Source organism: Pyxicephalus adspersus, chromosome 4 (assembly GCF_032062135.1).
Source record: "Pyxicephalus adspersus chromosome 4, UCB_Pads_2.0, whole genome shotgun sequence".
Lineage (NCBI taxonomy): Eukaryota > Metazoa > Chordata > Amphibia > Anura > Pyxicephalidae > Pyxicephalus > Pyxicephalus adspersus.
The window spans coordinates 129,579,261-129,594,215 of record NC_092861.1 but is presented as its reverse complement, the minus strand read 5'-3'; the positions used below and the strand labels follow the sequence as shown (position 1 = coordinate 129,594,215).

The window sequence follows — 14,955 nt, the reverse complement described above, 5'->3', positions numbered from 1 at the left end:
ATTAATACTATATAGGAGGACCCAAATCAATGACGTTGCAAGACATCTAAAAAAAAACCTCACTTGATGAATGGTGAGTATAAGCAAGTATAATTCCTGAGCCATTGTCCCTGTTTGGTATAACTGTGCAAGTACTCCCCTATGCCAGAGTAGATTTAACAATGTAACCTATTATTACTATTTAAAAACAGTCCATGCAAAGAATGTTGGATTTTTCTTTTGAGTTTAGGCTCTTCACTTAGCTCATTAATTAATTAACCTGCAGGCATTATTAACTTAGTTTAGGAAATAGACTATGAAACTGCTGACTTCACCTAACCAATCTTGTAAAAAATCATGTTTTTTTTACATTTGCACAATTGGGTACTTTTATCAAAATGGAATTTTCACCATATTCTCCAAGGAAAGGTAATTATCCCTCCAGAGTGAACCTAAATTCTTTTAGTTATTCAACCTAAGTCTAAGAAATCCCTAAAGGACAACTGCATAAAAACGCTTTATTAAAGAATGTAAATAAAAAATACTTAGGCTTTGACACAGGTAGGTATTTTTTGCTATAGTTTTCAGTGATCTGTGGTTGCACAGCTAATATTTACTACACATATGGAACAATGGAGTCCAATTAAATTTGGTGCAGATGGACGGCTGTGAAGCACTGTGCTTACAGCTTCCCAACTGCATGTGTTTAGCTATCTATATTGTTAGCATTTGTTTATAGTGGTTGACAGTCACAGGTATGTACAGAACATATTGACAGACGCTGCACGCAGTGTCTAAAGCAGGATCTATTACAGTAGTTGAAAAATTACTAACAATCATCTGGCTCTATGAATTCTCTCATTGGGCCTGATTTGGTAAAGCTCTTCAAGGCTGGGGAGTTACTTTTTCATCAGTGAAGCTGGGTGATCCAGCAAACCTGGAATGGATTTCCTAAAACTCATTTGCTATTTGTTAGCAAATGTTTTCAATCCTGGACTAGATCCATTTCAGGTTTGCTGGATCACCCAGCTTCACTGAGAAAAGTGTATCCCCTGCAGGCTTGGAGAGCTTTAATAAATCAGCCTATTGTTTCAAAAATTCAAGATTAAGGCAGAATAGGGACGATGTGGCAGCTTTGTTATCGCCCCCCCCCCCCCCATCCCCACACATTTATACAAATTTCAGTAGGCACAAAGAAGCTGCTCTGTTTACATTTGCAAATGCATCTTCCATTTTTACTGGTTGTAGCTGTCTATTCCCTCCTTCCTAACTGTATATTCAATGGGTTGTTTGTGGTTTTCACATATGTGCATTCTTACTCTTTTTGCTAAATTCCCATATATCATGATTGACCACTAGAGAGCACAGACACAAAGTTTGCAGTCACATATACCTATTTCATAACTGCTGACAAGCCATCTGCAGAGGGAGAGACTAATAGACTCTCGTTGTTGGAAAAAGCAGTTAAGCACAACCAATGTTCATAGCTGTATGGTTGCTCCCATGTACATTATTATTGTTGTTGTTATTATTAATATTATTATTTTTATTATTATTATTAATAATAAACAGGATTTGTATAGTATGTCAACATATTACGCAGCAGTGTATATATAATTGCTAATTTATCACACAGACAAGGTTTACAAACATTAATGCACAAAGTAATACTTTTACATGCATAAAAAATGGAAAAGAATACATAATACCTAATAGAGTTATGTATATATTGAAAAGTAATGTCCTCCATTACTTATAGGAAAGGGTGTCAGAACTTACCCAGGTATGGGTAAGATTACCTCATAATAATCAGTGCAGGTATACTGGACCTTATCCCTTTACCTTGGTTATTTGTTTCTAACTTTTATTTATCTCTCCTATTTTAGCATGGAAGGCTCTATTGTTCGTCTACCAGAAATTGTGGCATTAAAGAAGAAATACAAGGCTTACTTATATCTGGACGAAGCACATAGTATTGGGGCAGTGGGACTTACAGGACGAGGAGTGGTGGAATATTTTGGGATGGATCCCGTAGATGTTGACGTAATGATGGGAACATTTACTAAAAGTTTTGGAGCCATTGGTGGATACATTGCTGGGAAAAGGGTAAGAGTATATATATGTGTAAATATATATACCGGTATGTAGGAGTAGCCAATCAAAGTGACTAAATATTTAAGAATTTTTTTAACATGGTATATATTATTCCTTAACCACTTCAGTTCATGTACCTGTAAATCCAAACATAGATCAAATAAGAGGTACAGAATATTTCTACTATATGTATGTGTGTCATTACTTGACATGACAGTAATAATTAATACTTCTTTTTACATTGTAAAAGTACCTAAACAATACATTGTTTAAAGAGATGCACTTTTTTGCATTTTTTTTGCAAGTTTTGCTTTAGAAATATTGTCATGTAAAAAGTTATTTTATTGGCTAAAAAGTCTACAGACAAAATTTTTTTTCCATTTTGACCATTGTTTAAAAAACTTAGTTTTACTGTAAATAAAAATCATACATTTCTTTATATAATTTGTCCCACAACACTAAAATAAAAATCAATAAAGTAACACTAAAATGATGGGGGGGGGGGGTTCTGCAAAGCATAGCAAAATTATTTGTGAAAACAAAAAGGGTGTGTTTTTTTTATTTTGTACATTTTTTTTATGTGACACATGCATGTGTATGTAAATTCTTAAGAGATGAAATTTGCAGGTAAAATAATATTAGTCTTAACTCAAATAGCGTATAAGAATAAAGGGGTATGCTTCAATAAATTAGGTATATATAGAAAATAATACTATTTTCCATAATCTATATCTAGAGTACTCAAAAGCTTCCAATGAAAAATTTAGAGACTTAAAACAAAAATACAAAATAATTCTAAAAATAATAAATAATAATACAAGTAAAAATAATTTTTATTACAACAATACAAATGACTAGTGATAAAAGCAGTTGAAACAAATATTCATTCCTGAATAAACAAACATCCATTTGCTGAGATACTGATATAAAACGTGTTTCTAATTACAGATAATTTCCTCTGGGGCTTAATTGACATTATGCAGTGGGTGAACGTCAGTGAGTGGCGTGCTTTGTGGTATTTTAAACCCATTTCTTCAGACTTCAATGTCATCTTATATTATATCCAAAGCTTTAAAAAAAGTAGAAAGCACTGTATATTATTTTTTGTTATTCCTCCCTCTACCATAATTTTTTATTCCTATTTTATATTAAGTATTTAAGAAAGAATAACAAACCAACTGCACACCACGCCAACAGCAACAAGAACAGTGTGATAAGAAAACAAGTGGTATAAATATACAGAACAGTATAATTAGGAAATACCATAACCAGTGTTCAACCCAGATTTTTTTTAAACTGGGTGGAAAGAAATTGTAGGCGGGTGGCAGCCCCTGTATTGTTACCCAACTCTTTAGGAGCTGGGAGAACACTGACCATAACAGTTAAAAAATGACATATTTATCCAAACTTCCTAATTAAATTAGATCTAAGGAGAAGGGAAAAAGAGAAAAAAATGGACGGGGAAGAAAAATTGCCTTTATTTAAGCTCTAGACTACCCTAGCATAATTTTTGTACCTGTTGATCCAGCTAGCAAATTCTTTATTTTTATTTTTCCTGCAATAGAATAACTACCATAAAATTAAGATTACATTTTCCAAAGCATGATAAACAGAACAAAGAATGTTGTCACCCTGTGGGGCAAAGTAGTCTTAGATGAACGTGTAGTTTTGTTGAACATTTCGAAAAGGGTCAACTTCAACAGATGATTTGTTTAATGTACATTATAGTATTAGAATACATACTGTTAGCAATCAGAAAAAGAGCTTTAAAACAAGCCATCCCATACCTTTATACATTAAAAAATGTATTCATTCTTATTACAAATGAGTTGATTTACCATAGGTATTAAAAGTGTTCTCTTAGCAACGTGAGTTATCACCTTGCAACAGAATTTTCACTTTGCTTAGTGAATGGGGTGAATCGTTTCTGGTTTCAGTAATCGAATCATGTGCAATAAAAGCAAGTTTTTTCACATTTTCTTCCACGTGATTGCGTATTCTTTACAGCGTGAAATTGTCACAACATTTAATGATTTCTAAAATTCTGCAGTTGTCTTGCTGCTGATGGCCAGTAAGCTGCCAAGATAATGTTGTCAAAAGGAAAATGGAAAAAAAATAAAATTTCTCTGTTTTTGTTGTGAACGTCACCAATAGTAAATGGTGTGTTTCAACCCTAAAAATTTTGCTTTGCTGAACAGTTTGATCTATTGGTAGATGTGGAAAAAAAACAGGTCTACCGGCAGGATAACTTTGTTACAGGGGAAACTCCGTAAAACTAAAACTTTGGTGTTAATGTTAGTGACAGACTAGCTTTGCCCCACCCCTGACGTCACACTTATGTGTTGATATGTGATTTTTAATGACATTTACCTCTATGTATGGGAAAACGTGTACTGCATTAAGCAACCAATCATTTTGACTTGCAGGGCAGTGTATCTGCATAGTACGATAACACACTGCATCCACATAAAACAGTGGTGGTGTCTTCAAAATATCAAATAGGGATTTCTTTGATTGTGTATGGTAATAATGAGACAGTTACATAATTACCTTTCCACTCCTCACCACAACTCTACAGTGACTTTTTTGAGCCAAATCAAACACAGTGATCAAAGAGTCAACACAGTGATGAGAACACTTATTCAAAGTATAACTGCTGAAAATGGGTTTTTGTTACCCAAACTGCTGGTAGAAAAATTAACATAATGCTCAACTTCATATAGATATAAAACACAAATTAATACAGCTCTGTATTCAATAATACTTTAATTTGTATAAACGTAAATGCAAGTAGTACCTGAATTCAATTGGAACTAAAGTCCCACTTTGAAAATCTCAGGACTATATTCATAGAAATAGTTTATTTGGCAGGGAGAAGAGCTACCCTGTGTATTTAGCCTTTATCATTTTTTTCCTATATTTTAGCGTTTGGGGACTTTCTGGGTAGGAGTTCTCTTACATCTATGTATTGCTGTCTGGGACATTAAAAGACAAACAATAGAGCAAACTAGTTGCATAGATACCCTTGGATGTTGGGTACAAACTTTTGTCACTGTATAATACAGTCAAGAAATGTGGGCTTATATGTACCATGGTAAAAAGTGACCATAGAAGGATAGAAATAATCAGGTACACGCACAATCCATGGCTACTTGGTCAGAGGTAGAAATCCATGCACATATGGGAGAATATAAAACTTTCATGTAGGCAGTGTCCCCAATGGAAATTACATTTAAAAAAAAAAAGCAATAAAAAGCTACAATATTATTGTACTGTATCTCAAAGACTTCATGCTTAGACCCATGTACCCTATTGGGAAACAAATGAAATGAAAGACTACTCAGGTTGAATTCATTACCTGGGTGCTTGAACCCCTTATGCTTTACCATGATATAGAGAATAGCTAGCTTTTTTTCCACAATATTGTGGAAAAGCTAGTAACAAATAGTTTACCAAATATGAAATGTCTTTTGAGCAGTTTTTAAACAGGATCCAGGTTTTGAAATCCCTAAGCATCTTACCTGCTGAGATGGAATGGCCCATCAAGAGCTCAGATGTCGATCTAGCCCAACTCTTTCAGCCATAGCTTTTTCCTCATGCAACAGATTGTTAAATGCCTTGCTTTCCAACATTATAACACACCACCATGACTGAACATAAATTATCCATAAATCTGTGTTTTTCTGCGCAAATGTTTTATTTCTTGGCAAACATAATTTAATATGTTTAAAATGGTTGACACACGGATATGTTTGGAAACCGCTGCAGACAATGTTCCACATCTGTTTGAATTCTCATTGCGGAAACCCCAAGTCTATGGAAAAGCATTTCTAGAGTTATTTTGTTGTTTTTTTTTTTTTTAAAATCTGTAAGTGCAAGGGTGGATTTCTGTAGAGGTAGAGGTTGCCAAAAATATCCCTTTAAAATACCACAGTCTTCCTCTGGTATCAAATCCTGGAGAGAGTTGTAGTAAAGAAACTGGTTTAATTGATTTTGTGTTGTATTTTTCATCTGTTACTGTACAGATGCTTTATTTTACATGGTGAAAATCATATCTTGTGGTTGTGTCCCATCGACTTGTTTGCAAAATTAACTGATTACACTAAACTAAACACAAAAGCTTAGAATGAAGGCTGAAAAAACTAGGCAAAATATTGGAATAATATTGGAGTGAAGGACTAGAAAACCAATGAACAAAAAGTTTTTATGCACAGTGTGATATTTATATAATATGCATGTTTCGAGATATTTGGGTTGAAAAAGTTCAACCTATGAAAACCTAAACAAAAAAAATAGTTTATAAAGTGTAGATCAGTTTGCTACTTGACCTCTGAAAGTAATCAGATGATGTTATATCAGTCCAGTATATATTGTGCTTTTGGAAACATCCAAGCCAATTCTGAAGAAATCTGCTAACATTTAAAAACACTATATTTTGTCCATTTAATGCGGAATGTCCTTATTTGAAGCCTGATTTTAGTTTTTAAAATAAAAACAACCTTTACACCAATACCAATACACTAGCACTACCCTATCTCTGATGCTATCAATAAAGACTTGACGTCTTAACGTCCAAAAGATGGAATCTGACCTAAAGGAATATCTCTAGGTAGCAAATGAAATCAAAATGTATTTTCTTCTTACTTTAAATCTATCCCTACTTTTTGTCATAATTACTAGAGCTTTGACAATACTTCTGTATGAATGTGCAAAATCTTTTCAAAAAAGTTTCTGCTTAGCAACCATACTCCCTAGAACCAAAAGACTTTGGTTTCCAGGAAGCTTCCCAGCAGGTAAATATGCAACTTCTTGTGGTTTTATTTTAAGTTAGGGAAAGAAATACTGTGTACTAGAAAACCCTCAGTCCACTTCTTTGCATTCTCAGATTCAGAGCTGCCCAGTCAGTAAGGACCCTGGAAATACTGGGAGTGTTTAGGATGATTGCCAAGATAAAAATTAATACAGGGCAGCAAGTAGAGTGTGCATTTAAATAACAATTTTATGTTTTACTGGGGTGTATCTTTAATATATTGTACAGGGATGTTAGCAGAACATTGTTAAATAATTCACCCTTGGATATTGAAAGCGCAACTCCAGTTTGATTGAGTTTATTAAATACTCCCCTGGTGAATTAGGCACTCTAAAGATTTCAATTCCTTAAAGCTGAATCTGGTAATTCTAGGCAAGAAAGTGCAACCTATGTACGATATATACAATACAGTTAGGTCCATAAATATTCGGACAGAGAATTTTTTTCTAATTTTGGTTCTGTACATTACCAAATTAATTTTAAATGAAACAACTCAGATGCAGTTAAACTGCAGACTTTCAGCTTTAATTCAGTGGGTTGAACAAAAAGATTGCATAAAAATGTGAGGAACTAAAGACTTTTTTTTAACATAATCATTTTTTTAACATAATCACTTCATTTCAGGGGCTCAAAAGTAATTGGACAAATTAAAAAGCTGAAAATAAAATGTTAATTTCTAATACTTGGTTGAAAACCCTTTGCTGGCAATGACAGCATGTAGTGTTGAACTCATGGACATCACCAGATGCTGGGTTTCCTCTTTTTTAATGCTCTAAAAGGGGTACCACACTAATGTACTGTGAGTTGTGGAAATAGTAATTATAGCAGAGGTTCCCTGAGGACCTGAACGTTTTTTAAGGGTTCTCCCATGTTAAAAAAGGCAGAGAAACACCAATCTAAACCATTATTATTATATTGTGTTTGCCTTTCTCATTCTTTGTTCGGCTGCAATGAGTGTGAAAAATATCATTACAATTTTGGGCCCCTGCCCTTGTGATAAAAGGTGACAATGCTTGCTTTGCGTGCACCAGTCAAACTTATATGCTTGCTGCAAAAATGCAAAATGTACTCACACATCCTCCATCAAACATGTCACTGGACAGCCTCTTCATCTACCACAGTGTTCTGTAAACACACAGCTTTTTTATAATGGTGGTTTTAGTTATAGTAGGGGGAATAATATTCACAACATTTATGGCTGAGGATTTAGTATTGTGTTACATTTTACCATTTTATTATAGCTGCAAAACTGTATGCCTTTAAGTAATTTATTTATTGTTGTGGATTTTGCAGAACTTTCTGAGATGTTGGCATGTGACAGGGTCATCTGGTTCGGGATAGCTGCCTGTTCCTGAGATTCAGGAAGCATGGCCTTGTTATTGCAGGAAAGGGTTCTGCTCCTACGCACATGAATAGAGTAAATGTCCTGAAGAGCACTGGATGTCTAATATATATAATATAGAATGGGTGTCTTTTTAGAGACTCCAATGGGCTGGAACATCCTGGAGAAGGAACTGCTTTCTGTCTCTCTCCAATACCCTCAGCAAGGGGTCTACACAAAGCTATTGTTGATTTTCACCTATCGGATCTGTGATCCATAAAGATTACAACACACTGCACGCACTAACACAAAAGCAACAATTTGTGCTCCAAATAGGCAGGGGTTCCCATCTATACAGTCAGACCTACAGATTGCTGCCTTTTTAGTGAATCCACATTCCCAGTCCTTCTCATTATCTGTCAAGCGTGTACTATTGCTGTGTTCTATTCTCCAGTTATTGTATTGGAACATTACCTTTTAAAAAAGAAGATTCCATTTATTCCTATGGAGCTAAATTTCCCAAGGTCTGGAGCTGACCGCAGCCTTTCCTAACTTTGGTGAATGTTGCTGTACAAATTGACTACCCTTAACGCTTAAAAATAAATAGATGATGTTTAAACAACATCTACTATAAGTACCACAACCTTATGTGAAAAAGCTGAAAAATAATATAACATTTCACTACTGTAAGTATCTAAACCTGCCATGATGGTGATTAGCTTACTGTAATTCCATCTCAGGAGCACTCACAATGAAGCAGGAGCACTATGATCCATTTAGGCTCAGTTATTTTGTAGAGTGCTTTATTTATATTTACAGTGCAGAGGTGTTTTACAGCTCCTCATAGGTCATAGAAAGAGAAGATAAACACTAGTTTAGCTGCACAAACCATAAACTACAACTATCACTTTTACTATTTCCATTTGTGATATGACTGTCACCGTTTTGCTTGTGTATTTTATTTTTTTGAGGCTATTTGGCGTATTTATTTAGGAACAACACCAGGTATCATAATAATCTAATTTCTGTGCATTTTTACCTTCATTAGAGAGTGGTTAAGAGAGAATGAGACCTGTGGTTGGTACATATAAGATTACCTTCCTTTGGCATGGCATTCTTTTAAATTTATTTTCATATTATTTTTTTATTATTCTGAATGTCAGAAACACTTGCTGCGCTGTGTGCACACATGTCAAGGGTAATTTGGAGAGGCCACTAGTGTAGCGGGAGTTACCTATAGTGACTACTCTGGGACTCGAGCTTAGGACCAAACACTGTAAAGGCTGCCTTTTTTGATTAAACACACAGATTTAAGTTGCACTACCATGGAATGTAAAAACCTGTGTTTAACAGCTATACCTGTGTACACAAGCCTTTAGGTAGACAAAGGTTCCCAATGCCCCTTTGCAAAACCCTGCTAGCCACTAAGCCAATCATGCAGCTCAGGGTACCATTTTTAAATATCCTCAGTCTGAGCACATAGTAAAATAATCTTGTGATCTTGATTTGCAGGCAGCTTTTGGAAACACAGCTTTTACATTCCAATGCACCACAACTTAGACTTCAGTTGGTGTGTTCAATTGGTAAATGCTAAGGACCTGCTGACCTGCATTTGATATGCATTATGAATGCCACCTATTCATTTTCTAAATTAAATAGAGCTATAAATACATTAAATGGTTCACTTGCTAAATTTTAAACTGTTGTGCTGTCATTTCTGGGATGTACAAACACTACTACACTGTAATAACGGTATACCAATATTAAAAGCCGCTATTCTTCCTTTGTCCCCACCTCCAGCACCCTAAGTGGTCTAAACCCCTAGCTTGTGGCATGTGTTGTAGTGACAAAACAATACTATGGAATCCAACCTGAATGGTTCACATTGCTGGCCTTCTCATCTGTACTGCCAATACAGTGCTTGTATTCCCACCGTCTTTTTTTTTTTTTTTGTGATGTGTGGGAGATTATGGAAAAAGTCAGAATCCTGGTAATCATATTTGTGTTGTTTATTAATGTGTTTTTTTTTGTCTTAATAAAATATATAAGGGTTCCACTTTATTTCTTTCCAAGTTTAGTTTTTTTATTTAAAAAAAAGGCAGCAGCAACTGAACAGTTATGTCCATTAGTTTAATGAGCAAACTATTTGACCTATATTCTGATTGCTTTTTACTTATATCACGTTACATTTGTGTGCTTTAGTATCATTTCTGGCTTTTACTCCATATCCATGTAAAACCACATTATTATTCACTTTGATTGACACGGGGGCCCTGTGACCTCGTGATGAAAGGTTTGTGGTGAGTTCCCTTCAAAGAAACAAGTATATTAATAGGGCTTGATATTAGATGTAATCTATTTTGGTAAATACCAGGGACAGGGATTTCACCTTTTAATACTTCAGAGGAAGCTGTATGTTTGTTAGCATTATTCATTTACTGGTATGATAGTTTCCTGAGCAAAGCAAGACAAAAAGACATATAAATTACCTATAAAATGTAACAAAGATTTTCCAATATGAATCCGTGTGGAGTTGTCCAATCACTGAATAAATGCAGTTGATGAGCATCTTCTGAACCTTTCATGGAGAGGTTATAAATCCCTTACCTAAGTTACTATAACATATCTAAGTAGGTTTAAAGTGCACCTGTAATACCAGAATTTTGTGAACTGCCAGTGCACTCCCTGCCTTTTTATGACCATCATGCTAATGTTTGAACTTTTAAGTCACCAACCAGAAAAGAGCTAAAAAGACAAATTGATCTATACAGCTAACATTTTACATACAGCAATGGCAGCATTCCTTTTTTATGATGTTAGGTTAAATATTGATTAAAGCTGACAATTTTTAAAGAATAAGTGCCATTTAAAAAAAATTATCTTCTTTGACCTCATCATACCCTGTCCTACAAACATATCTTGATTCCACAACCATAACTTGCTAAAATGCAAATAGAATATACATTAAGATAGTTCTATAGAACTATATTTTGATATATTGCTTCAAAAGTGGTTGCATGTCCACATCCAGATTATGGCAGGCCATGGGACAGGGGTAAGTAGGATGGGGCACTTGTTTTGGTAGTGACACTTGTCCACAAAGTAAAAAAATCTAGTTACAATGGAATTTTGACTCAAGGTTGGAGCAGTTAGATTCTTATAACTGCCTGTAAAACTACCCTTTCCATTCGGTTTTGGTGACACACAGGGTATTGCTGTGATGTTTCTTTCTCTTTCTTGGCGTTATGTATTCATATATTCTTTTCAGACTGGTGAACAGAATAATGTATTCATTTTTTTAATAGGCTTGGAAAGAGTACGTCAGCTTGCAGAGAACACTCAATACTTTCGCCAGAGGTTACGGGACTTGGGGTTTATAACTTATGGCAATGAAGATTCCCCAGTTGTTCCACTGCTTTTGTACATGCCAGGCAAAGTTGGGTACGTGTAACTAAAAACTGTTTTTCCTGTAAAAAAATACCTGAAACTTATATTTAGTTCCGTAAAATTGAATGCAAATAGGTCCCAAGAGGGGTTAGACTTGTGAAAAATGGGAGTGACATATCTAAATATGATCTGAATACTGGATATTTAAACCACCTGGCAGCTTGTTACATCTCTCCTATAGTGGCTCTGTGTGAGATGCCTGTACTTGAGTTCCTAGGTGCCATTCTTCCTGCTGAATTGTTTATTTTTTATTTTGAATGGTGCAAATAGGGCTAAGCACATAAAAATAGGTTTGCATACTCAAAACATATAGAATATAAACCATTATTTATAGAAGGGAGATTTTTTTTTTTGGGAAACGTTTAAGAAGCCATGCTTCCATTATAATTGAAATGTAACTTTTTGGGTAGATTGACTTTTAGTTTAAAGGCTTACAATTGTTTACAGTTGGATTAGTTTTTAAAGATGAAATTAGGAGGGCTAATATGCTCATATTGTAAACCTGTCAGACATTTACTAAGTTACCAGCAGTTGTAGGTAGTAGCATCTTTACATACTTAGGCTATGTACACACTTGCAATATTTGATGTTTGAAAGGATCGTTCACAATCCTTTCCAACGACTGCACAATGCATGAACGAGTGCTTTACATACAGCACTGTTCTGCTCTATGGAGAGGGGAGGGGGAGAACGACAGCGGCACCCTGCTGTGCTCGTTGTACATGATACCTACAATCCAAACCAAATCCATTTAGAACAGCATCAAACTCACATCACAAAGTATATTAAGTATAGTATGAAATAGTATCATAAGACAAAGTATAATAAGTATATTAAGAAAAGGGGGTCAAACACATAGAAACAAACCTTCAAACAGGCTAATATATATGAAAACTATAGTCAAATCTGCACTTTGAAAAAATGCATTCTGATATTGCTTCAGATATGAAAAGAGCTTTACTTTCATATTTCAATAAAACATCCTTCATAAAGATCAGACAAGATTTCCCCAAATAGAAAACTGACTGTTGCACTTTTAAACCCTTTTAGTATTACAGGTACAGTATACCCTACCTCTATAGTAGAAACAAACCAGTTCAGTCAGAACTCTTTTACAAATTATTCTAATATGTTAGCCTAATAGCAACCCAGATGAACCCTTTGTTCTTTGGGTTTCTTGTGTAATGCCACATTCTACAAAGGCGCCATGTCCGCCCCTGATGATAGATATTAAGGATGGTAACAGATGGAAGGCTATCCAATATGAGTTTCCAGTAATCCCTTTGTAATCTTACTAAGTATGATTAAGTCTGTAGAGATCTCGTTGACATCGGGAAAACTAATCTGAGCCATCCTAACCATGCATGTTCCTCCATTAATTACACATAGCAAGGTTTTAGCATCTACCACAAGCTGAAAAGATTTTTCAAGTGGTACGGATCTAACCTGTCTATACAAGTACAATGTCACTCATTTTTGTATTAAATATGATTTTTGCAGAAGTATTTCTATAGGTATACACATAGTGGTATTTTGACTGATATAAGATTTAAACACCAATGATATGGAATTCCATCATGGCTGTTAATGTATTATGTATTGTATAGTTTTTTGTATAATACAGTGTGTGTGTGTATGTATATATATATATATATATATATATATATATATATATACACATACACACAAATGATAATTCCAGACTGATTCCCCTTCTTTTAAATGGGTAAAATATGGTTGGTTCTTCAGATTTTCAGTTTTTCTTTTTGTTTTCTTTTTTCAAAAGTGAATTTTCTGCAAGGGACAATTCAATTAGTTTAGCAAAATTACTAAAATTCACTTTGCAAAAAAATACCCTCTCACATGCACAAAGCAAGGCAAATTATCCCTTGCAGAGATTGGTATATTACTTTTGTGTCCAGATTCCTAGTAGTTAAGACTTTTATAATCTGTTTGTATTTCTTTATAAGAAGAATTGTTTTTCTCATCTGTTTATAGGGCATTTTCAAGGAGCATGCTGGAGAAGAAGATAGGAGTTGTTGTAGTCGGGTTTCCAGCCACTCCTATCACTGAAGCAAGAGCAAGGTTTTGTATTTCAGCAGCGCATACAAAGGAAATGTTAGACACGGTAAGTAAATTAGGTTTATTTACTAACCTGGGGCAGTCCAGTACATTCTAGAAATAAAGTAGTAAATAGTAGTAATAGTCTTAAATTCTTTGTAATAATAAATGGATATAAAAATAGAGAAATGTCAAAAGTATTTTTAGTATCCTTATGATTTCTGCATTTAGACTATATTGATTATGATACCACATCAGAGGTGACACAATATTTATCAGTTTGCAAATACAAACATTAATGTTTATTCCTTTAGCCTTTATACCTTATCTATCCTGGAACACTGTGAAGATAAAATAACATGCAAATGGGGAGACGTAGCAAAACAGGCATCTCAAGAAGAAACAAACCATTCCCATCCTTATCGTAACTTTGATTCTCTCAAAAGTTATTATGTTTCATAATTGCTCCAGTGCATGGAAAAAAAGCCTCTGCACTTTACCTTTTATATTTTTAGCATTCGGTTTGCTGAGTTTAAGTTAACAGATCATGCAGCATTCCTCTGTCCCCATGTCAGGTCTGCGTGTCTTCTAAGGCTATACTTTTCCTTGGTCTAAAATGGACAGATGAAAAGAATCTTGCTGCCTGTGAAATCAGAAAACTCTTGTTCTAGATGTCAACAACTGTGTTCATAATATACTTTAATGAGCTGTGAGCTTTTGGAGTACAATAAAAGCCTACAAGCTTGTTTGAATTAGCAAGAGATTATATCTTACTTGATAAGGACACTTTTTTATACGTACTAATAACCTAAACAATATTGTTTTTACTAAGAATATTGACATAAATGCTTTTAGACTGCACTACCTGAATAAATAATTGTACTTCTCTTTTGTGCTTCTACAAACAAAAGTGGTGCAATGGATGTGTAGCCGAACCAATGGATGTGTAGAAACCAATTATTACATTATTTATCTTGAACCAGCTTGGTTGATGATGAATGTTGACTGGGTGGTATGGGCCAAACTTCATTAGCAAACAACAAGAATGAATGATTGATTGTTTTGAAGCAAAGATTTAATTAGTTTAACTTTTTAGTTATTTTTGTGTAGGTTTTAAACTAAGACACCCGCTGTCTGGCTTCATTAAAGTTACCCACTTGTGATTACATAAACACCTTTATTGCTAACTTCACCAGACATCCCTAGAATCACTGAGATATTAGATCCCGGCAAACCAGGTTTG

The 14,955-nt window shown here is 34.5% G+C and overlaps 1 protein-coding gene across 1 annotated transcript in view; it reads left to right on the top strand.

Moving 5' to 3' along the window:
* LOC140329887 (serine palmitoyltransferase 3-like) overlaps positions 1 to 14,955 on the top strand; it is a 62,931-nt gene that overhangs the window by 41,481 nt on the left and 6,495 nt on the right. The window contains exons 8-10 of the mRNA XM_072410278.1: positions 1,866 to 2,085; positions 11,374 to 11,645; positions 13,650 to 13,779. Of these exons, the coding sequence (XP_072266379.1) occupies positions 1,866 to 2,085; positions 11,374 to 11,645; positions 13,650 to 13,779 (622 nt within the window). The remainder of the gene's footprint in view (positions 1 to 1,865; positions 2,086 to 11,373; positions 11,646 to 13,649; positions 13,780 to 14,955) is intronic.